The sequence below is a fragment of the Rhopalosiphum padi genome, chromosome 3 (assembly GCF_020882245.1).
Source record: "Rhopalosiphum padi isolate XX-2018 chromosome 3, ASM2088224v1, whole genome shotgun sequence".
NCBI lineage: Eukaryota > Metazoa > Arthropoda > Insecta > Hemiptera > Aphididae > Rhopalosiphum > Rhopalosiphum padi.
In genome coordinates this window covers 69,087,305-69,111,564 of record NC_083599.1, presented here as the reverse complement: position 1 = coordinate 69,111,564, position 24,260 = coordinate 69,087,305, and the positions used below count along the sequence as shown (strand labels likewise).

Below are 24,260 nucleotides of genomic sequence, written 5' to 3'. Positions count from 1 at the left end.
TAATAATAACAACAACATTATAGATAAACAATCGCGGACGGTTATTAAATTATCAATAATATATTGTCGTTTGGGGGGAAAAAAACGGAAGAAAATTAACTTACCGGACAGAGTAAGTCTCGAGACAATCACATCATATAATTGTCGTGTGATGATATCGCGGCGTCGTAGCTAAGCGGCAACAACGTAAACGACGACCATTCATGTAGGCGCCGTGACACTTTTAACGTCGGAACAACTGCGGCGGCGGCGGCCAAAATGCATGTTACGCGGCGGCGGCGGCAACGACGACGCGCGTTTCGATTCCAGTCCGTGCGTACTCCCGAACTACAACGGCGGCGGCGGCGTGTAAATCCGTACGACGTCTATCGCGAACGAGACAAACGATAGATTCGTGTCGATAAGAGACGAAAATTAATTTAACAACAAACGATAATATTAATAATAATAAAAAAAAATAGTATACATATATATATATTATGTTATATACAATTTTATGTAGTAGCGTAGTATTATTATAGTGGTAGTGGTAGTAGTACTCGTGTGGTAGTACTAGTATAGTAGTAGTAATAGTAGTCGTTGTAGTAGTAGTAGTAGTAGTAGTAGTAGTAGTAGTAGTAGTAGTAGTAGTAGTGAACACCGTGTGTCGTGTGAGGCGATGTTCCAGAGCTCGGTTCGGTGGTATTTTGATTTTCGTATCCGTTCAAATTTCTATATTTCTTGTCATTAAAATATACACTACTGTCTACTGCCGTCACTATGCTCTATGTGGGTTGTACATGTACGGTTTACTATTATATACTACCTAGCCAGCTATTGTTGTACTCATTGCCGTTAACATTAATCTGTGTTTATAAGTGTAATTTATGTTTTATTTTTATTATTATACATTATATTATTATTATGTGTTCCCGTTTAACAGTTAAAAGTAAATCCTCCGGCAATTCACACACGCACACTCGCACACGCACGCACGCACACATACGCGCACACGCCAATACACAAACACCACGCACACTCTCTGACGGTACGCCGCGGCGTTCACGAACTCGCGCCCGCACGCTCAGGTTCGGCGACTCGGTGTACACACGAACCATGACGGCGAGCGGCGCCGACGACGATTTGCCGGTTCCAACGGGTGGGGTTGGCCGGGGACGGGGTAGGGTACGCGCGCTCACACACACACACATGCTCACGCTCGACGGACGCACACGAGCGCGCGCGCGCGCGCGATCGCGTCCGCGCTCGGCGTCGACATTGTATCTTGGGTCGCGCTTACACAGTGTACGGGCGGCCCGTAACGCGCGCCTCGATTGGCCGTCGCTTCCGAGCGCTGCTGGAAGGAACGCGGCGGGCCCGACCAATCGCGGAGCGCGTTACGCGCCACACCGGCGGGATGATAATTTGACCAATAACGCATAATACGGTATATCGTCGCGGCGGCCTCCGCCGCCGCCGCCGCCGTCGTTTATACTCTCTTCTTTGACCACAATGTTTTTACACGTCCGTCTGTATGACATATTACGCACACGCACACACGCGCGCGCGTGCGCGCGCTGGTATGCATACGCGTGTATAATACGGGCGGGCGATACCGCTCACCCCCCTCCCCACGTCACCATTCGCACCAGCCCTCGTTCGCGCCCCTCGTTAACTACCCGCCCGTGTGGCCCACCCGATTTCGGACGATCCGCAGCCGCCGGAGGGACGAACCGCGGTGTACGATACACGACATGCGACACGCGTACGTTTTGACGGCATGCAATAACGATTTGATTTGACGGTCGCGATAATAATAATAATTATTATCGCCGTCGTTCAGCTTGCGCGATTTATTTTGCAAAAAATCGTTTCCCAACACACACAATAATAATTCCAAGACGGATTTCGTCCGACAGACTGTACCAGTATATTTCTGTCGGCGTTTAATAATTTATGTGTGTAATTATTGTCATTACTGACACGACCTAACAGAATTACTGCGGTCGTGGTGACCGTGTTCCGGCGTACTACGCGTCGCACGGGGACTATAATGTTTAATAATATCATGTTGTGGCTATTAACGTCAGTCGGTTTCCCTAGACGACGAGATTTACGGATTTCCGCCGGTGCGTTGCTACCGAAACTGCGGGTTAGCTTCCGACGTCCGTCGTGTTTCGACCACCGGTTGAAACCGGACGAATAGCGCCAAAAAAAAAAACCCGACGGTTCGCGTCTCGGTAGACGCTCGCGCTTATTTTTCGGGCCGACGAAATCGTATTTTTAAACCACGCCGTCGGCGAAACATCAATAACATGACCAGTGAGAGAGCGAGGACCGCGTGAGCGAGAGCGGAGAGCTAACGGTGTGAGAGAGAGTGACGGGACGGCGGCGAGGGCGTGCGTTAGTGGCGGTGCCGTCCCGCTCCGCCACTCTGCCCGCGTACAACATTCGGGATGAATAAGTTTTTTTTTTTTTATACATTTAATTGATCTGTACCCAGTGCTGTCAATTGTGCGGAATTGCAAGTCCAGCGTCCGAGAATCGTTTTTATTATTATTATTATTATTATTTTTTATTTCTCGATGCACTTTTATTTCACGTTCCCCTGCCACCCGCGACTGCCGGTACGACTACAGACAACTACTACACCGGCGATGGCCGCCGGTGATAACGGTCGCAGCAGCATCAGCAGCAGCTGCAGCCTGTTCTCTCGACAGCGACGCCGCCGGCCGATTCAACCGATTTATGAATCGCGCGGACCCACGACGTCGCAGCCGTCGTAGCCGTCGTCGGTACGCCCTCGCATCCGTGTACGCAATAAGCCAATAACAGTTTTATTGACATTGTTTTTGCCGTCGCCGTCGTCGTAGCAGTAATGATGATCATCATCACTGTATATGCGATAGGTGTGGCAGCAGACCACCACACCGTTTGCAGTCGTAAACTCGTAAAACGATATCGAATTTTCGTGCGGTCGACCTACGACGGAGATTGTTAGGGGGTGCGGATGGGGAGGTGGGCGAAGGGTCGGTCGTTGGAAGGGAGGTGCAGAGGGGGGCCAACGTCCGACAGTTGTAACGTTTTCAGTGGTGACGCGCGTTAAGCGTGTGTGCGAAAATCCCGGTACGTCCGAGAGAGTAGTAGAATCGGTCGGTATCCGCCCGCCCACCAGTCCGCCGGCCGAAGGCGGCAGCGGCGGCGTGTGAAATGTGAATGCCTATATTGCCCGTAATGCGTGCTTACGTGGCGCGGCGGCGGCGGCGGCTCACCGAGAGAGAACAATCGAAAAATAAATAATATTCTACTTTTTCTCCGTCCGGTGTTGTTAGTTGACGGCCGGGCAATAGGTAGCGCTCGTGTGCCCCGCTAGACACGTCGTCGCGCGACGAGACGCGCGAGAGGACGACGTATACACACACACACACGCAGCACGGGCACAATAATAATATTATGCCGCGGCGATGTGTACACGATATTATTATTATTATTATTATTATTTGCCATTTCGCCCGTTCGTGTGGATTTCACGATCGCGGCAAAAACGTATATATATATATATGAAAATAATAACGATCGTTTTTTTTTTTATATATTTCGCCGGATGGCGGCTGCTGCCGCTGTTGTAGCGTTGTTGTCGACGTTGTCGTCGTATTGTGTGTGTGTGTGTGTGCCCTCCGCCGCACGTTATTGACCGGCGTTTGTTCTCTCCGTCGATTTCCAATACCTCCGTACCTAACCGCCGTATATTGGCCGATATTGCCGCGTACGCGCGCGTTCCACCCTCCTCCGCGCCGCCGTATAATATACACCTATTATGTTTTGTGTGCTCGGCTACCTGGCCATACGCATTTTGCGTCCTGCAAATGTCCGCCATTCTGTCGTTATTATTTTCATTTTTTTCCACGTGTTTTATCGAATTCGCACATTGTCCGACAGGCATTGTATTGTGTATTGTACCTACACGATGTATTATTACAACGACATTTCAACCGCCCAAATGTACAATAACGCGTTGACGTTGTTGAGTACCGTTTAAAAACAACCGACGATTTTATCGTCGCCGTCCGAGGCGTAGGTTACTGCTATTTAAATCGCCAATATTTTTTATAATAATTATCGCGTTATGTGACGACTGACGAATGATTATTGCTTAGACAGTATAGGTGCCTTCTATATAGTTTCGTTAAATGTGGGCGTTCATATTTTCTTGTACGTCGCTTTAAAATTATTTTCTCGGGCTTCCTCGAAATCTTGGATACCTACACCGTAATATCCGCTAAAAGTGTGATACATGTTTTTATTTTAAATTGTAAACTTGATTCGACATAAAATAAAATGTTTCATTAGATCGTTTCAGTTTGATGTTTTACGTATTTATAATATTTTAAATATTTTGAGTCCGGTCTGAAAGTTATACAAAAAAAAAACCCGATCTAGCCCTTTTTATTTTTTTTTTGGCCCGGCCCGGTCCAGTCTTTAGTACCTATAAGGTATAATAGTTTTGATACTTTCGCCAGCATTGACATTTTAGCTGTAGAAGAAAAACGCCCCGGAAAATGTTGTCACAAGGTGTTAATGTATACGATATACGAATACACTACAATATAGAGTTATTAGCCACTAGTTACGTGTTGATATTAACAAATTTCGTGTATTTATTTAAATAGTGTTTGTATAATAGATTAGGTACCTACAAACATGTAGTTTTAATAGTAGGATCCTACTTTAATATTGGTCTGTAATTTTTAGTGCTAAAATCAACTCAGTAAATATTTTAGTACCTACCGATTAGATTATAAAGATGCATTATAATCTTTAACAAATATAAGTGTTAAAATTGTATACATTTTAATAAAAAAATAAATATATGATAATAAAAATACACGAAAGTGTCTTACACATTATATTTATTATATTTGTACCATTATTTTGGTACATATTACGAAGGTAGATAATTTCGTGGCTTATTGTACAATTTGTTTTAATAAAAAATGTGCTTTAATTTACCTATGTGTATAATACTATAATGTATATAAATACTTAAGTGTTAAGTGTGTATTAAAACCATATTTATTTATAAGAGCGTGGTGGTTAAGTAGCTACTAGCTAGACCCAAAATGCATGCATGCATGTAAATTAAAAAATAAAGGAACCATTATTATAATTAGGTACGATAACAGTAAAATTTAACTATTAAGTATACATAATTTGTATACTATAAAATACGTTCGCAAAAATAGGTACCTAACAGCCCTTAAAATAATTATTAAACATATTTTAATTCTTTATAAAATATATAGGTATATCATCTATAATATAACAACGAATCTGTGCTCCCAATATCCAATACTATATAAATATTATAGTTAATTTATGTAGCATATAATACGCGGCCAAAGTGTATTTACTGACAAAAGTTAAATAATGCGTACCACATACGAAAATGAAAAACAAATAAATAATTTTTATTTGTTATAGATATACAAATTTACTCAATGATTATAATGTAACAATTTAATAATCATGTTGATAATTATAGAGTAGTTTGAACTCGATAGAATACAAGCAATTTTTTTATAATAAATCTAACGATAAATGAAACTTTTTGATTTTTAACACCTACTAATAAAATGTAAAATTAATAATAAAACAATAAATCGTAAATTATAATGGATTTTAAGAGGACATCAATCCACTTTGTATTAGAAGTTCTAATTTTATGTTGTTAACTTTAATTCAGTATATATGTATTAGAGTGAATTTACCTATTGGCTATTAAGTCAATAACGTATAGATAACAATATAATTAGTGTTCTCTCATTGGTTTTTTTACAATATAAATGTTCTAGCGAATAAATGAATTATGAAAATTTTTAAATATTAATATTATATATACTTATTATACTCGATTAATAATCAAAATATCGTAAAAACCAACTTGATAACACAGATAATATTATTACCTTTAGGCAGTATTAAGTTTGGTAATAGGTTAATTTTTTTATGTTAACAAATAACACTTAAACTACTGAACTATATTTCGGTTAACACATGTACAATACATAATATTCGTGACCACCTCATAAAGGTGCAACTTAAATTTTCTTTTGGTAGAATATATTGAAATATACGATAAATATAGGTAACAATGATATATTTATCGTGCCTCGCTTATATTAAATTACCAGTACCGATTCTTGGATATCATTATTATAAATCGTATATTTTATAAGTACAATTATAGGTAAGACAAATTATTAATGGAAGTGTTTGATCCTGAATAAAAAAATAATAACAATCTATAAAACTCTCTGATTTACTGGTCTTGTTATAATATTGTTATATGTATGTAGGTATTAACTGTTTTTATAAAATATAAACCATAAAACCATATACCTAATAAAGTATAATTATTATCAACACCTGAATATCCAACTATACCTTGGTATGCCTTTTATTTTCTTTAATTTTTAAGATATTTATTAACTTATTTTAGTTTTCATTTTCATTTTCATTTATGAAATAATGTACAAAAAATATCAAATTATCTTTTTTTTTCAACTACCAAGTTTTTAATAGTTAATAAAAATATATTACGACTAAATTACCTGCAGAAACTTTAATATGACTGATAAATGATAATGATAATTAAAAGTATAAGTAATTCACTAAACACACGTCTACAAGAACAGAACTATATAGAATGAGCATACAAATATGACTAATTAAAAGTATTTTGTCAGTAAAAAAAAAAAAAGTAATTTAATTTGAAATTTGAATGTACTTAATATTGTCGTATATGTTCCTGACGTTTTCAAAATCTAATATTTAACATTTAAATATTAAGTTAGTTACCTGCATAAAATAATAAATATATGTGTTGAATATATTAAATTATACAACTGTTGTTTATTTTATCAATAGCATTATGATTAATGGTTACAGGCATCTGGTATACTATACTATATACAATATATAGGTATACCTATTATTATAAATGACAACTATACTGCTTTAGTATCACGAATAGTCATAAGGCAATGAATGTTAATTAAAATTATTTTACTGTGATTAATACAACATTACAACAACAAAAGAAAAATCATAATTTATTCGTAGTCGGAAGTAACTGATTTCACTTCGTTTAAGAGTACCGGGATTATTATTATATTTAATGAAAACAGTTTAGGATTTTATTCGTACTATTTACTATAATATAATTTATATATAATGGCTACATAACAGTTGTGTTTTGCATTATTTATATAATGGAATCGCAATCGGTATTTCGATTATGCATATACAGCTAAACTAAATACATAACATATAGCGAGACAGGCAAACAAAATAACTAAATACAAAATTTACCAGTAAAAAAGCAGTGTGATAATTATTTTTGATCTACACACGGTGCGCCGATGCATGCCTGCAATGCATAAATATAGGCAACACAATTATCTTTTTTCTTTCCGTCACATAAAGTAAACAAAGGTAAAATAAAATTGCCAATTATACTATAATTATATTATATTATACTTCAATGACCTACATGTGTAAAACTATTAATCATTATAAATTAATTATATTAATAATTTATAGTTTATACATAATTTTTACTATTACGTCTAGTGTTAAATCATTTTACTGATTAACTTTGATAATGTAAAATATATGTAGGCACATTAACATAATAGGTATACAATTGGAGAAAACTATTAATGTATACATACTAAAAAAAACACCTAATCGTAATGATAATATATTATACTTACTAACTTACGTGAATTAGTTGGATATATTTTGAAATTATACTTCACTGGTTATTTATATCGATCTAAACATTTATGTTTCATTATAAACATATAATTTGTCTAAAACATAAACGCAATAATAACGCCTAAAAAGCCTATGGCTATTTGTTTGGCAACCGCATAATTCAATGGAATCTCTTCTACTGATTAATTTATCCTTCGCCAAAAGCCCTACTTAAATATTCTTATATATAAATTATAAATAGACAAGTTCTAATTCGCCTTCAAATATTTACGAATCAATTTTATTAGTATAATATAGTATGTAAATGTATGCTCACATATGTCACAAGGGAATATAAATGTTTGTACAAAATATGAAACAAAGTATAAGTTCAAGTATTTCAACAATTATTTATTATATTATCAGTATAACTTTACTATTACCTCGAGTACGTGTATCACTAAGTATATTTCTATACTACTTCAAACTTCTTTATAAACTGACGAATAATTTAGTATAAATTAGGTTTATATACAGGTATAAATACATATAATTGTATTGTACCTAAACCTAATATCAAGTAAATCAACGTAACGATAACATTATAACAAATTTAAATATTTTATTACAATAATGTATTATATACGTTTATTATTATTTTTATTATATACATTTATTTATTTATTGATATACCTACCTAGTATAAAATAAGTTACTAATTATAGACAAACTAAAATCACAGTCAAATACAAATAGGTAGTAAAAATATTAATGAAATAATTTAAATAATATTTCATTTAACAACAATTATAATAATAATATTAATAATAAATCTAAAAATGAATGTCGGGCTTCGTTATAAGCTATAGCCAGATTCATTATTCTGTACAAAAGTATTAATTTTTTTGATAACGTGTCGGACAAATTAGAATGGAAAAATAATATGAACAGAAAAAGTTCCGAGGATGATAAAAATTAGAAAACTGATATTGTTCAGTAATACTGAATTACTAAAACATTTATATCCAAATTATTATAATATTTTTGACAAAAATAAAAAAACTTTATCAATTCAACTGTTCGCTAAATATTTTAAGACGTATACATGAATAAAATAAGTTAATCATGAAGAGACATTCACATTTTTAAAACTAATACAGTAATACATAATGTAATTTGAGAAGACGTGTTTTGCTAAAAACGCTCAATCTGATACTTATCAATAGTAATAAGATGTCAGACAATTATACCAGACTCCAAGATTGCAAAACGAACAATAGAACAATATTTATATTTAATAGAGCAGGATAGATAACTTAAGCCTTGAAATCAATGTAAACACGTTTAACACAAAGCCTGACAATTAAAACTTCTACAGGACATATTTTTTATGGAGATTAAAAAAAAACACAGTAATCACAAAAAATAATAATAATAATAATAATAATAATAGGAATTGTAAATACAATAATCGCAATAGATATCTTTCACACATAACATCGAATTTTCTAAAAAAATTAAATTGCTTATTTTTGGTAAATGTTGATATATAAGACGTATTGACGTTATATAACTGTTTATCACAGAGCCGTAAATGGTTATACAAGTTTAAATTGTTGATTAAACTCATTATATAATAATTATTTTGTTCATTATCGTAATCTCTTAGTTATTTTTAAAAGACGTGTTTATTATCATAATAATTTTATATAAAGAAACGGTTTTAATTTCTTATTTTTCAAAATGTTGAAACATAATGAGCGTAACTAATATTATACACAATTAACTATAGCCTATAGGTTATTATAAAATAAAATGACTGTTCCCTCCATAATGTAGTTATGAATCTGTGATTGTTTAGAGCCACGAATAATTACGATCAACCGATTAATGTATGTATGTATTGTATACATACATTTTTTCTATATATGTAGATGTATCATAATGGTATGGAAAAAATATTTACAATTAGCAGGGGGGGAGAGAGTGAGTACCTCAACTAAATGTTCAGATATTTTACCGTACACCCACTTTATTTTTGTATTAGGACTTAAAAATTACTGTCATTTTATTTTAAGAATTTTTCACAAAATACGTATAATTATTAATATTATAATAATTATAAAATAATTACATTTTATATTTTTTATAGACTTATTATAGATTTATAGACAAAAATATGTATATTATTTGTACATTATACTTTTGAACTAGGTATATATGCGTATACAATATGACGTATAATATAAATCTTTAATATCGATATTTTAAAAGACAAAGAAAACATTTTTACAATTACTACCTATATATAAGAGAATGTGGGTAATGGGTGGTGCATTAAAAATTTTCTTACCACAATTTGACACATCTTATTTTAATTTTTAATAAGTAACTAATGACGATGGTGGTTGTAATTCATTCTGTTATCATTTAACAGTTTCTTTTATCATAAATTTCATTGTCGGATGGTTGAGTGGGTGTTTATTTATATTGCACTTCTAAATATAACACTTTGAAACTGCCTCTGGATATACTAAACACTTACATTGTACGAATTTAAAAACAAACTTAGTATTTCTCTACTTACATTTATTTTTAGTTACTATAAACTAGAAGTTGTGGCTTAGTCGCTTATAGTAAGTACACTATCTGGTCAAACGCATAAATATATGAGCTATTAAACTCAATGTGATGTAGGTACTGGTGTTGTGTGAATAATATTAGATACGTTAAATTGATTAAAAAAAGCCAATAACCTTTAGTTAGTACGGTGAGTTCTGCGATAGTAATCATTAATCACTATGATCAATATAGGTAATGCTGGTCATTTTGATTATATTAACTGGTTAATTGTATAATCATATACATGAAACATTTTAGATTCTGAGCAGGATTATGAATATAGGTACATTGATTTTTCTATGATGTGTTTTTTATATATGTACACGATAATTAGTATAGTTTAAAAAAATTGTAAAAAAAAGCAAATTTTTATGTTAGTATTTTCTTCACATAGTAAATTTTTGATTTTTTGGTGAAATAATCTTTTAACACTTAACTCAAAATGTTTCATAAGTTTTTTATTTATCAACTTAATACTAAAAAATTTCAAAAACACATAGTCACAATATTTTTTTATAAGCGTTTTAAGTTAAAATCATGACAAAGTGCGTCATAATCCCGAAAATATAAAAATTATTTTGTAGCTAAAAATCCATAAAAATTTTCTTTTTATATCGCAGATTTAAATATTGAATACAAGATTCCTCGTTAATTTTTTAACATTGCATATTAACTATATATAAATAACTATTAAACTATATATATCTTTTTAAACAGTGTTTGATATTTTGTTACAATTTGAAAACAAATAGCCTTGATACTTTAAATTTCCACCACTGTTTATATGAATATATGATCAATGATCATATTTTATGTGGTATATGATAAAATTATAAAAATATTTTGATTATTTTTAAGTTATTTATAGAAATTTAAATTTGAAATTGTTCTAGTTTTATTTCTCTAAATGTCGATTAACTTTTTTTTACTCTGATAAAAACTTGGAAATATAATACAAGATCAAATTTTAGCAACTAATAATAAAATTGTTTAAAATACATTAGTTAAATTTATTTTGTAGGTAAGTTCAAATCTTAAGGAAATTCAACAAAATTACAAAAATTTACAAATTGTTTTGCAACTGAACATTTTTAAAATAGGTATTCAATTTTTATACTTTAAACATAAAAATTTAATATAAGATTGCCCGCAAATCACCAAAGCACCTAAAAGAATATATTGTTTATAGAAATTTAAATTTATAATTTATACAAAATTAAATATATAACAAAGAATAACGATGATATTCATTTTATCGTTATAAGTAATTCAAAAATATTATTCGTGCCTCGTGGGTAACTTTTACATTTATTATTATGAATTTTGGTATACGCGCAATGGAATTTTCAAAACTTATTGATTAATTTATATTTAATACTTAATTATATTACAAACCTATTAACACTGTTTTGTGGTAAAACGATATTGTCGTATTGACTTAAAAGTGAATAACAATCATATAGTATGGACAGTATGGTATAAATATAATATATTTATATTATTATAATAATTAAATATTAATAATATTTAATAATATTTATAAATGCAATGTTTTCGTCAAAAATTAAATCAATAATAATAATAAAATAAATTACTTCAATAGCAATATCAAATAAAAAATTATGAAATATTCTTCGTGCGATATCGTCTGACAAACCGTCTCCGCTCATAATCGTGTTTTTCGTATACAACGATATTATATTATTGATTTCAAATTAAACACATCCATTAACATAGTGATGACCCACTCGACACTTACTCGACACTCTACAGTAAAGTGGTATTCGCTTGCTCACCTTTATTAATTATCTTTTATTATTACACTCCTATACTTAATACAAATAAAAGTTAAAACACTTTACCTGTAAGTACAATGTACATATTATTAAAAAAAAATTATAATATACAAAATAAACTATCAATAATTGATTGCACTTGACCGTAGCGTAATTCATTTTTAATATTAGCCTACAATTACATAATTATATGTTATGTTATAATATTATACGAGTAATATCAGCTCTGGTACTGGTATTGACTATTTATAATCATAAAAGCTGAAAAAGTGATTCCAATATTTATCATGTACATATTATAGTGATTCTAATAAAAGGTCAATATAGCATTACAAACATTATTTAGTTAAGGTTTTTATTTAACCAACAATGATGAAGTGTAAAGACTGTACATAGATAGTGTCCTCACGCTAATATTTATCTAATAATATAATATTTTGACATATATAAATATATAATTGATAATGGCAACATATTGATATATTTATATCAATGTTGCCATTATGATCTGTAACTATAAGTTTTTTATTCATTTATTAAATAATAAAAAAAAGGTTTATATAAAGTTGATAGCCTATGATGTACTTGATTTTAAAAACCAGTGATCAAATTAAACGGGACTCACTATAACGGTATAAATGTCAACGTTTCTATAATTCAGACATTAATACTTATTATTTATATTTCAAATCATAACATTTAGAAAACTATCTTATTGGTACTCAAGTATCGCGACTCTTAAAGCATAATTTAATACTGTCAATTTATATAATATAATATACGTGTTAATTATCACGCAACACTTTATTTAAATAAGTATAAAAGTTCATGACTTCTTAAGATTTAGATTTAGCGATTTACTATATATTACTATTATAGTATAATATAATATATGTACTTATTTATATAGGTTTTATCTAGCCTAAGTGATTTTTCAGTTTATTTTGTTAAACAAAGTAGCCGCAGTAGATATCAAATTAAACTGTAGGTACTATTACGTCACACAAGTTATACTATTATTATAATTTCTATCTATATATCTAGATAAGTACTCATGTATTGGTATAACTAGCTATATTTTATAATAAAACATTAATACACATCTTTTTTAATAATTTTACAAAGCGTAGATAAGTATATAAGTTTATTCAAATTTCAAAACTTATATTGTATTATAAGTAATAGGTATGTACAGAATTGTTTTTAAAGTACCTGTTGTTAGTAGTTGTTAAGTTACTGGTTAGTATGTTTTCAAACCCATATGTGTAATGTGTTTGTAGGCAAATCGTAAATATGAATACTGCCAATGATTGTTCTTAGTTATATCTAACAACACTTCTTGTTAGTTGTTACGTAAATTATAAAACGGAATGTGACACATAACTACACAAGTTATTGCATATTGACACAATTTACGGAATTGTTTACTAAAAACAAAAAAGAATATTTATATTAATATTTTAAATTTTAAAGTGGGTTTTTTTCATAAGCAAATCTTTATATTTTTCATGGCTTTAAATTTATAAGCTAGAAATTAGTTCAGTGCCTAAGTATAAAATGCACATCTCAACTTCGCTGCGTAATATATTTTGAGTTAAATTTAATAGGTAATTATAATTTAGACAGTTTCAAGTTATAACAAAATAAAGATCAGTTTTGCTAAATATTCACTTCATGATTTGTGATAAATTTATATATATATATGTCGTAGGCCATATGGAAAATTAGTTTCTTTGCAAAAAGACTATAGGCTCTTTACAATGGTACGTCCGTTTGCGAACTACTTATTATTTTTCCAAACAGCCTGCTGTTTTTCAGGCTCATTGCATACAGGCTAACAGCAGTTAGGCCTTTTAAGAACTACAATCATTTTACGGTAAAAACTATTTTAATTATTTTATTTTAAGGGTTATTGATAATAACACAGTACAATATATGTAACATAAATGTAAAATGTAACATTATTATATTCATTACCAATAAGTGATAATGTTTTTTTAATATTGCTATTACTGCTATTAGGTAGTAATTTATTTACGGTTGGTTGATAACATTTAGTTAATTTTTCTGAAAATATTTTATTTATTTTGTTATATTATTAGTAGGTATTTAATTATTATAATAATTAAATAATATACTATTTTATATTTTATTTATTTATCTATTTATTATTTACACCACATTACCTATATCATATTATCTCAACTTATATAAATCAAAAATTAATAACATTTTTCTAAAATACCGTAAAACGTAAAAATAGGTTCATGGACCAAGTATAGATAGATAATTTCTTAAAATAAAACAAAAAGGTCATTACTAGGGGTGGGACTTTTAGGAGTTTGCATGTTTTTAAATAATCATTAAAAACATAGCTAAGTAATATAAAAGTTTGTTTCATAGCAATACGAGTTTATATTAAAATGTATAGTTGCATATTTTGCATATTTGACCACTTTTCATTTTATAAGTGTATATTTTACAATTATTTATATGAATGGGTAAGTCTTTAATTCCCAACTTAAGAAAATGTCTAATAGTTCAATGTAATGCTCAAAATAACTAGTACTATATTAAAAATGTACAAATGTAATCAATTTAAGTTGTTTTTTAAAAAAATTTTTAAATTTTTATTTTAGACTAAAACTCAATGTAAGATGAAAACAAATTTGAAAAAAAGAAAAAAATTATCTCAGATAATTAATCAAATAATTAATCTATTTAATCAAATTTATCCATTTAAGTATCATATCTATAAATATTATTATTATTTATTACAATTAATATACTTTTTTTAATTGCATATTTTAATAGCATATTTAGTGATTCTTTAGGGCATAAATGCATGCATATTTTAAGGATTTTTTTTGGGCATGTAGTCCCTAGCCCTAGTTATTACGTATAATAAAATTCATAATAATATAAAATGCATAAAAATTTAATTACATTTAATTAACATTGTTATTTATCCGCTAAATACCTAAATAATTTTATTTACATTTTAACTTAAAATGTCTATAAAATATTATTATCTTTATATTTATTAGATTTTATGGTTCAATATGAATTACTTTTGAATTTTGATGCATTTTGTATTATATTTTCAAGATTTATAGATATAAAACAAAAAACGTTTTTATGAATTTCTAACTAAAAAATAGTTTTAAATTTTTCTGCAATTTAACAAATTTTGTCAAAATTCTAACATCAAACACATATAAAAAAGAATTGTGTCTATGTATTTTTAATATTTTATACAAATATTAGAACAAATTATGTGGGAAGTAGTATTAAATATTCAAGAATTTTGACCCAGCAAATAATTTGATAGGGAAAAATAATCAATTATTTCCCATCAAAATTTTGAACATTTTATCATTATATATTGAAAACGATAATATAATAATTTGGTGACAATATTTATCTATTTTTTTTTTTTTTTGAAATACAACAAAATATCAAAATTATTTTATGAGTGAATATCTCATGATGTGGTAAAAATTTAAAATTCAAATACTCATAAAAATGAATTTGATTTATCATTTTTCGGTAGAGGTATTTTATATAGATTGAAAATCTTATTATTATTTTACATCATAATATACTAATAAACATAACTAATATACAATTATACCGAATTATTTTTATTGTTAACTATTTTGAGTCAATACATTACCTTATGGCTTATCGTTAAACTGTGTGAATAGGTTCACAATATAAATAGATAATATATGTTTAAAATTAATCTATATTCTACATAATATTATAAAAATATCATTGTATTTAATAAAATTCATAATATACTTTAAGCCTTAAAATTTAAGGGGATTGGAAGTGGTGATTTTCTGTCTTTGTCTAACATACACACAACATAGGATTATAAATGTGTTCTATTTCCAACGTACCAATTGATAGAATGAAAAATAAAATAAAAATAAAATAGAAATAAAATGCATTAGAGTGACTTCTTTAATTTTATATTTAATACATAATTTATATTTTTTCTAAGTTTTGGATACCAAAGTTAAATAATAATGAGAATTTCGAGTTAAAATATATTTTTTATTTTCGCGTATTGATAATATTAAACTTCATCACAATATATATATAATACTATATATATTGGCTTTAAAGTTTATTTTTGCAATTAGCAACAAAGTATTTAAATAAAACAAAAAAACATTCAATAACTATTTTTTATTAAATATTTATAATAAGTGAATTGTTTTTTTTATCGAATTATTGATATTGATATAAAATAATATCTATACTTGATTAATTTTGGATTTGTAAGTTACAAGTTAAATATGACTGCCAACAGTGAAAACAATGATAAACCATTAACAACAAATTCCAATCCAACGGATGATGAAGACATAACATTTTTTTTTTTTTACGGTTTAGTTAAGCAATTGGTTTTAAAACGTTATGATATCGGAGGTAAATTTCAATATAATAACACTAATATGTATGTACTATATAGATTGTTTATTATTTATAATAATAATGGAATTTAATAAATCAGTTGTATATCCTATAACAGTAACATAACTTAAAATATTTTTTTTATATAATTATACATATTCTACAAACTGTGGTCTATAATGAACATTCTATTTTTTTTAAATTACAATTAATGTAATGATAAACTTAACATCTCAAAATAAACATTAAATATGCATATTTATAAATAAGAATACAAGAATATTTTTATGAAGTACATTACTATTTTTCTTTTATTATTTTTTATGTATAATAATTAATAACACTGACATTTTTTAATAAGATCGATGTAAAATATTATATTTGACTTAATCGGTTAAGTAATTAAATAGATAACTAATACTTAATTAATAAATTTAATTGTTTAGGTTTTAACTCAGTTTATTTATATAGGTTCCGTTCTAACGTTAAATAATTTCAACATAGCTTGTATAATATCTATATTAACTAATGTAATATTGTATTATAGATGCTTGTGTATTATCAAGTTGGTTGAAAGCGTTAGAACAAAATAAAAATAAAACTGTTCGAAATGAATATATTAAACTTATGACGATAGCGTTGCAATATACAGAACCAATCTGTCCATTTAAAGATCCGCCTCCTGAGATAATTGATCCATTGGAAAATGGAGTAAAATATACGAAAGTGAATCGTACGGTGTAATTTTAATACTCAAAGTATGAATTGTTGCATAGGTGATCGAAATGGCGAGGAAATTCTTAAAGAAAGAAGGAACTGCTACGTGTATTGGAGATAATGAATACGATATCAAGGACACTAATCCAACTGTTAGCACAGCAATGTCTAATGACAAATGCCAATATGCATCTTATCAAGTTATACCGAACGTAGGTGTTCAGTGTTATTATGCTTTTTCAGACGAACCAATGTATAATTGGTCTTTATCATCACAAATAACAATCCCGAAAAGTGGTCCACATGCCACGGACATTGAATGGGAAAGAGCATTAGCAGGTATTAAATTTATCAAACCGAGCACAGACAACGTACAAGTTCCGAAAGTTCGAAAAACTGCAACCGCTAAAGAGTAAGATATACCTATAGTATAGGTGCGATTATGATTACTAATATGTATCTTTGATATATTACCAACAGTGAAGAAAACGAAGTAATTTCATCAGTTTCTGGCAGCAGGATATCTAAGAAAAAGTAATTTGGTGTTGACATTTATTAATGCCTTGAATTAAATATTTGTATATAATAATATGTGTGTATACACTATATACCTACTTGATAGATTTTTTTATAGTATTGAGAATATTATATTATTGTAATATTAAATAACAATAACTGGTATCTAATGTCTAATGTCACTTTCGAAAAACATCTTGCTTTTTATATTATAATTAAATTTGAGTGTAAAAAATAATATAAAAAACCAAAATCTATGACACTTTATACATATTTTTGTTTTAATTTTTAAACAAACAATAGTCGACTATAAAATATAATACAATTTCAACACACAAAATTATTTTCAAAAATGCATTTATAAGAAAATCGCACGATGGTATACATACGAATAATTAGTGTAATATATTGTACTACTTAAATATTTTTATGCTTAATCTGAACTATATAATAAGTAGCTATACTTATGTACCTTATATACCTATTTATATTAGGAATATTATTATTATTATTTTCTTGTAGGTAGTTACTTACTACCTAATCAGTTTTGTAACATTATACAATATATAGAGTAGCATATGTTAAATCATTCTTAAACTAGATACATTTATTTTAATAATTATTATTAGGTCAGATAAATTGAAAGAAAGTGGGGAAACATCAGACATTTGTAATGTAATGCACATAAACCAACAAAACCGAAATGTGACTGAAGTATTTGAATGGAATGATGCTAGTCTATTGACTGGAGAGATACGACTTGGTGCAGAAATGTGTGCCGATCGAAAAGTTGATGCTCAAGTTAAAACACAAATAGAACTTGACAAAGAAGCATTTAATGCCTACGATAAACTTTATCCTGGCGATTTCTTGATAAATGTAGAACAGTCGGTTATTAACGATATAATTCCAATGAAAACAAACGTTGTTACGGAGGCTGGCGATAAAAGTATAGTATAGTTTATTTAATTAGGTTAAGTATACACTATACATTATTTTTATACTTTAAAATAAAAATACCTACCCATACATGCATTTGTATGTTTAAGAGGACATCGAACACGCATATTTGCTGTTCGTTGCCGTCTTACTAACGTTAAACATGACAAATTTGCATTCAGTAGAATCAATTTTATATTGTTATCTATACTAAAGTCCACTTTATTGACTTATCAAACTTCTAATTTTCATTTACACATGTAAAAGTAAAACATTACAATTTTAAAATGTTCATAGCTCGCGTTTAAATTTAAATATCAATAAAAGTCATATAGTTCATGTTTTTGAACTATAAATTATAATACAATTTAATATCGTTATTCGTCATTTAAATATGTAATTTCAACCAAATTTAAACTTCATGTCGAAAGCGTGCTTACATGACTTTGATTTTCTTGATTTAATTAGGTAGTTAGTAGTACCTATAAAAAACGTATTAAATTTTCAATCCTTAATTATGAAAATTTAACATTCAAATACATAAAAAAAAATGTGGCTATGTATTTTTAATATTTTTATACAGATTTAAAATAACGGTTTAATTAATGACGGTACATTTTCAAAAATTTTGACCAAATTAATAATATTTTTTATCGCCCTTTAAAGAAATAATTTGAAAGTTTAAAATGTCTATAAATCGCTAGAAAATGAGTCAACATATTTAAAAAATTATATTAAGTATATGTAAAAAACATTAATATAAAAATTTGGTGAACATTTTAAGTAGCTACAAACGGTTATACACGATTAATGTGACTTCCCAGAAATTTTTTATTTTTTATAAGTAAAGAAGCTAATAAGGAATCTTGTATTAATTTTCAAATACTTCTACCTCGGTGATAGGTTTTTTCGGGTTTTATAGAATGCCGCTCAGAATTTAAAAAAGAAAAATGGGAATTTTTAGATTGAATAACTGTAGTTTTGAATTTTTCACCAAATATTTATGTAAGCATTTTATAAATTTGAAATAATTTTTATAATATCGTTTTTGTGTATGAAAACTTCTACTTGTTATAATATTCTTTGATTTATGCATGACAAACATTTTTATTTATTAGTATAAAAGTTTGAAAAATGAATACAATTTTTCTCATAAGATGCTCTTATTCAATTTTTAAGAAACCTCGAAAGTAAAATACATATCTAGCTAGGTAGTCTCAATTTGTTTTATAAGCATTTGAAATAATTCATCAACAATTACAAACATTTGCAAATTATTTTGTAGTTAAAAATTCAAACAATTTTTAATTTCAACACTTAGGTTTAGAATTGTTACACAATATTTCTCTTAAGTTTTTTCCTGGAAATAAAAAAAAAAAGGTTAGCATAAAAGCACTTGGGTTTTTTTTTTAATGAGCGATTGAAATTCGAATTAAGACGACATTGGGTATTCAAGCGTACCATAATAATTTTAATTATTTGGTTTTTATTCAAAAAATATTATTTGTTGGGACTTTGAATCTTTTCATTACTTACTGCGTATATTATTATTAATAATTATTGGTACACTATGACATTTCGATAATATTTAGATATTGTATGCTATTTATACCATGAGCTTAATCACACAGCTCTGTGGTATTGATTAAGGTTATAATAATAGCTAGGAATTAAGGAATAATATATAAAATTCCAACACCTACTCATAAATTTACCATCTCTCTCTATCCAAAGATCTCAGCTTAAGATTCTCTTTTCCACCTCTGGTATTAATTTTTGCCTCATTGACGCTCTCTCAATTGGTAATGTTAATATAATCAATCATACGCTAAATTTTATTCTGCAATCAGGCCTCCGAATTTAAGAGTGTGAGCTTTACCAACTTCTATTTATTTCAGATTCATGTACATATTTGTCAAGATATTATAATTTAATGTTAAAATCTCATTAAAAATAATATATATATATATATATAATAATACTAAATAATAATTATTTTATTGCATTATAGTTTATAATATAATACTAATTGTGTTTTGCAAAAATTAGTTCAACCTACTATGTCATATCAAAAAAAAATTAGGTTATATTAATATATTTGCTTACAACTGTATAAACATATGATAAAATATTTTTAGAAATATTATAGCGTGACAGAGAGTCTCCGTTTAGAATCGTTTTGCACCGTATCAATATCAATATAATATATATATTATCATTGAATTTTAATTAATATAGCCATTTTAGTTACTTACCTTAATGTTTAACGTGATAATACACTTAACATTTACTACAACTGTGTGGTTGCAGTTGTTAAGTTGATATGTAGAAAAGCAGCTTCTTTTTTCTATGTACCTATTGGTAATTTCTTAATCTTAGATGGTATTTAAGTTTTTTCATTCTCGAAAAAGTTTGAAAGTGAAGTAGCTATTACTGTTTTAACTATGATAATTGTATAATAAAATCACAAGGTTCGGTCTGAAAAAAATTCAGCTATTTTCTAGCAATTATTTTTGGTTTGAATTTGAATTTGTATTTTATTTATCCTTTTTTAATGTTTGAATTATTGCAAATCTATAAATATGAACATTTTCTTATTCATTATTTTTTTTTCTTAACTGATTATTACCTGGTCATAAAGAAGACCACCTACAAACATTTATTTCAAAATTAAAGTATTACTTTTAAAATGCTTTGTGGTTGTTCGTGTGTATTTTTACAATTAGTTGATTTGTGATAAAACTTTTGTCTATTATTACTATTATTACTTTTACTTACATTTGTATTTATTTAGTATAATAAGTATTACACTATTACATAACTCATAAAGTCATAAGGTATATAATTTATTACGACTTATAAAATGTGTACCCTTTCTACAAGCTCAGAGATATTTTCTGTAGTTCATCGCTGCTTCAATCTGAGCCTTTCAATACCTAAATAAAAGATGTTCACAATTAAGTCCATTACTCACTTACGCTTACCTTATATGGTACCTTATTATGTATTTGTGCATCTATACAAAATGTTTAATAATACATTTTAATACTTAAAATAAATTCAATTTTCAAAATAAAGTATTATAGTAAAATCAAATACATATTAAGTAGGTACAAAAACAATTAATAAAAAAAAATAATAAAATTAATACGATACGAATACTCCAAAATTAAAGCGAAATCAAGATCATATAAATAGATATTCTATAGGCGAAAAGTTCCATAGATCACTAATAAAATCAACAGGTTTACTTGACTTAAATTTACCCATACGTCTTTAATCTGCCTATAATCACCTATAAGTAGCATACTCGCATACTGTCCATTTTAATGTATATTAGATCCAAGAATATCGTTTTATTACTTTATTAATATGCCTATATCGTGATAATACTTCATAACAACTAATAATATACAAATCGAAATTACATAATATCTAAATATATAAGTAAAATAAGCTAAGGACGTTTTTTCTTATCATTAAAATATTTTTTGTACACATATAGGAATATATTATTTTATATGTAAAAAAACAACTTGTCATATTACACATGAATACGTGATAATCAAAAAAACAATCGTAACAATATTTCAGAAACTATCAAAGAAGAACAACAGCAACAGCAACAGCCGCCGGCACTAAATGACGGCGGTGGCTGCGGTGGCGCGAAGACAAAGCAACGCGAGTGCCCGCGGCCGAAATTGTGCACGTTGCGGCAGAGCGCCGGCCACGGGAACGTCGAACCGCCGCTAGAGGATCGCCGGACCGTTGTCATCGACAAGTCGCTACAGCGGATTTCCGAGCTGAAGCGCAAACTGGCCGCGCTGAAAGCCCCCGACGGCCGCACCGGCAACTACGGCGACAGCCGCCACACGACAGCCGGTCCGCCGGCGAGACGTCCGATCCCGGCCGACGACTACCGTGCCACGTTGTCCGGACGTCGTGTTCGGGGCGGCGACGACGACGACTGCAGCGGCGTCGGCGGTGGCACGGCGAGACCGGCGCGATCGGCCGAATCGCGCGCCGAACGGCACTCGGACAGCGGGTTGCTGTTCAAAAGGTCGGAACTGCGGAGCATGCTCGACTTCACCGGCGAGTGTTTCGAGGATGCGAGCTCGATGTTGCGGAACAGACGTACCAACCCAAAGTGCGTTAGCCTGGCGCAGCTGAGCGAGAGGTCCGCGAAGAGACGCGGCGGCGACGAATCCGACGAACCGCCTTCAGACGCGTGAACGCGCGCACAATATTCCTCGCCCTGTTGTATACCTGTGGTGTTCGTATTTTGTCCGAATAAAACGCGTGACGGCGGGTCGTCGTCACCCCTATCCGACCAAAATCGACATTGCGTGTTTACACGTTGGTTTTTGCCACCGCTGTGGCGTATCCACTGGGTGGTTGGGTGGTTTACCTCAAACACATTGACATTTTTTTTTTTTTTGTATGTTTAACCGACTTTGACTTTCTATTATTTCTTGAGTCGGATTTCCGTGATTTGTGTATTCGATGAATGTATGGTTTGGTTTAACTTGTATCACTTCGCCGACAATCCGCGAGAATTTGTCGAGTATAACGAATACCGAACACCAAATACATTCTCATAAGTACTCTTGATAATATATATTATATTCACCTTTGGTACCTACTAACAAAATCGTATCGAATGTGATACATACAAAAGTGGTAAACGTAAAATACGATCGAGAATACTCAATTTATATGTTTGTACACAAAAATTTCGTAAGTCCGCGGACCGCGATACACTATCCGAAACTACTCAACTGATTTTGATTAAATTATGATCAATGTGTGTGATTTGGTCTCAAACATAAGAAAAGATAGTTTTTATCTAGAATTAATGACCTCATTTTTTTTTTTATTGCAAATTAAACGTTTATTATATTATGTTGAGGTCTGTGCCCTGTACGATTATTTTTAACGAATGATACATATAATCGGTTTATCGAATAATTGAAATAATCAAATATTATCTATATTATCCGAAATCCGAATAATCGAATTACTGAGTTTTCTAATCGGTTAATAATTATTATTAAAACAAAAAATAGACAATCTTTAATATGAAAATGGTTGTTTGTTTGTTTCGTCATAAATAATACTGAAATGCTGATGTAAAATGGTCAAAAAAAAATCAACACTGTGTGGGACGCTGAGTAACTTGATATATCAGAAATATCATCTATACACCAAATTAGAAAACCAAAATATTATTTATCCTCACGTAATCACGCTAAATGTTAGCATTAGGCAACTAAATACGGATGCATTTTGTACGGGGCAACGGAGTGGCGAGTGCACAGGATTTAGCTAGTATATATGATAATATATTATACTTCTCAATGTTGCCATATTTAATAATTTTTATTGAAAGATTAAGCACGGTATTATTGTTACTGCGGATAAGTATTGAAAATTAATTTTGAAATGTGAATAAAAAGTTCGATGACTTAAGAAAGTAACTCGAATATATAATATTTAAGTTATGAAAAA

The 24,260-nt window shown here is 29.5% G+C and overlaps 2 protein-coding genes across 6 annotated transcripts in view; one reads left to right on the top strand and one right to left on the bottom strand.

The window, feature by feature from the left end:
* Positions 1–1,017, bottom strand: part of LOC132923701 (chromodomain-helicase-DNA-binding protein 7) — a 40,149-nt gene extending 39,132 nt beyond the window's left edge. For 4 of the 5 annotated variants that reach the window (XM_060987632.1, XM_060987637.1, XM_060987635.1 and 1 more), the window contains exon 1: positions 105–1,017. The gene's annotated coding sequence lies outside the window, so the exon portion shown is untranslated. The remainder of the gene's footprint in view (positions 1–104) is intronic. The other variant, XM_060987638.1, reaches the window with a different exon arrangement.
* A 15,445-nt stretch (positions 1,018–16,462) lies between these two features.
* Positions 16,463–23,663, top strand: LOC132924680 (uncharacterized). The gene is made up of 6 exons (XM_060989111.1): positions 16,463–16,595; positions 17,128–17,291; positions 17,357–17,709; positions 17,778–17,831; positions 18,443–18,762; positions 22,347–23,663. The coding sequence occupies exons 1-6, from the start codon at positions 16,463–16,465 to the stop codon at positions 22,982–22,984; spliced, it is 1,662 nt and encodes a 553-aa protein (XP_060845094.1). The 3' UTR covers positions 22,985–23,663.
* Positions 23,664–24,260: the final 597 nt, after the last annotated feature.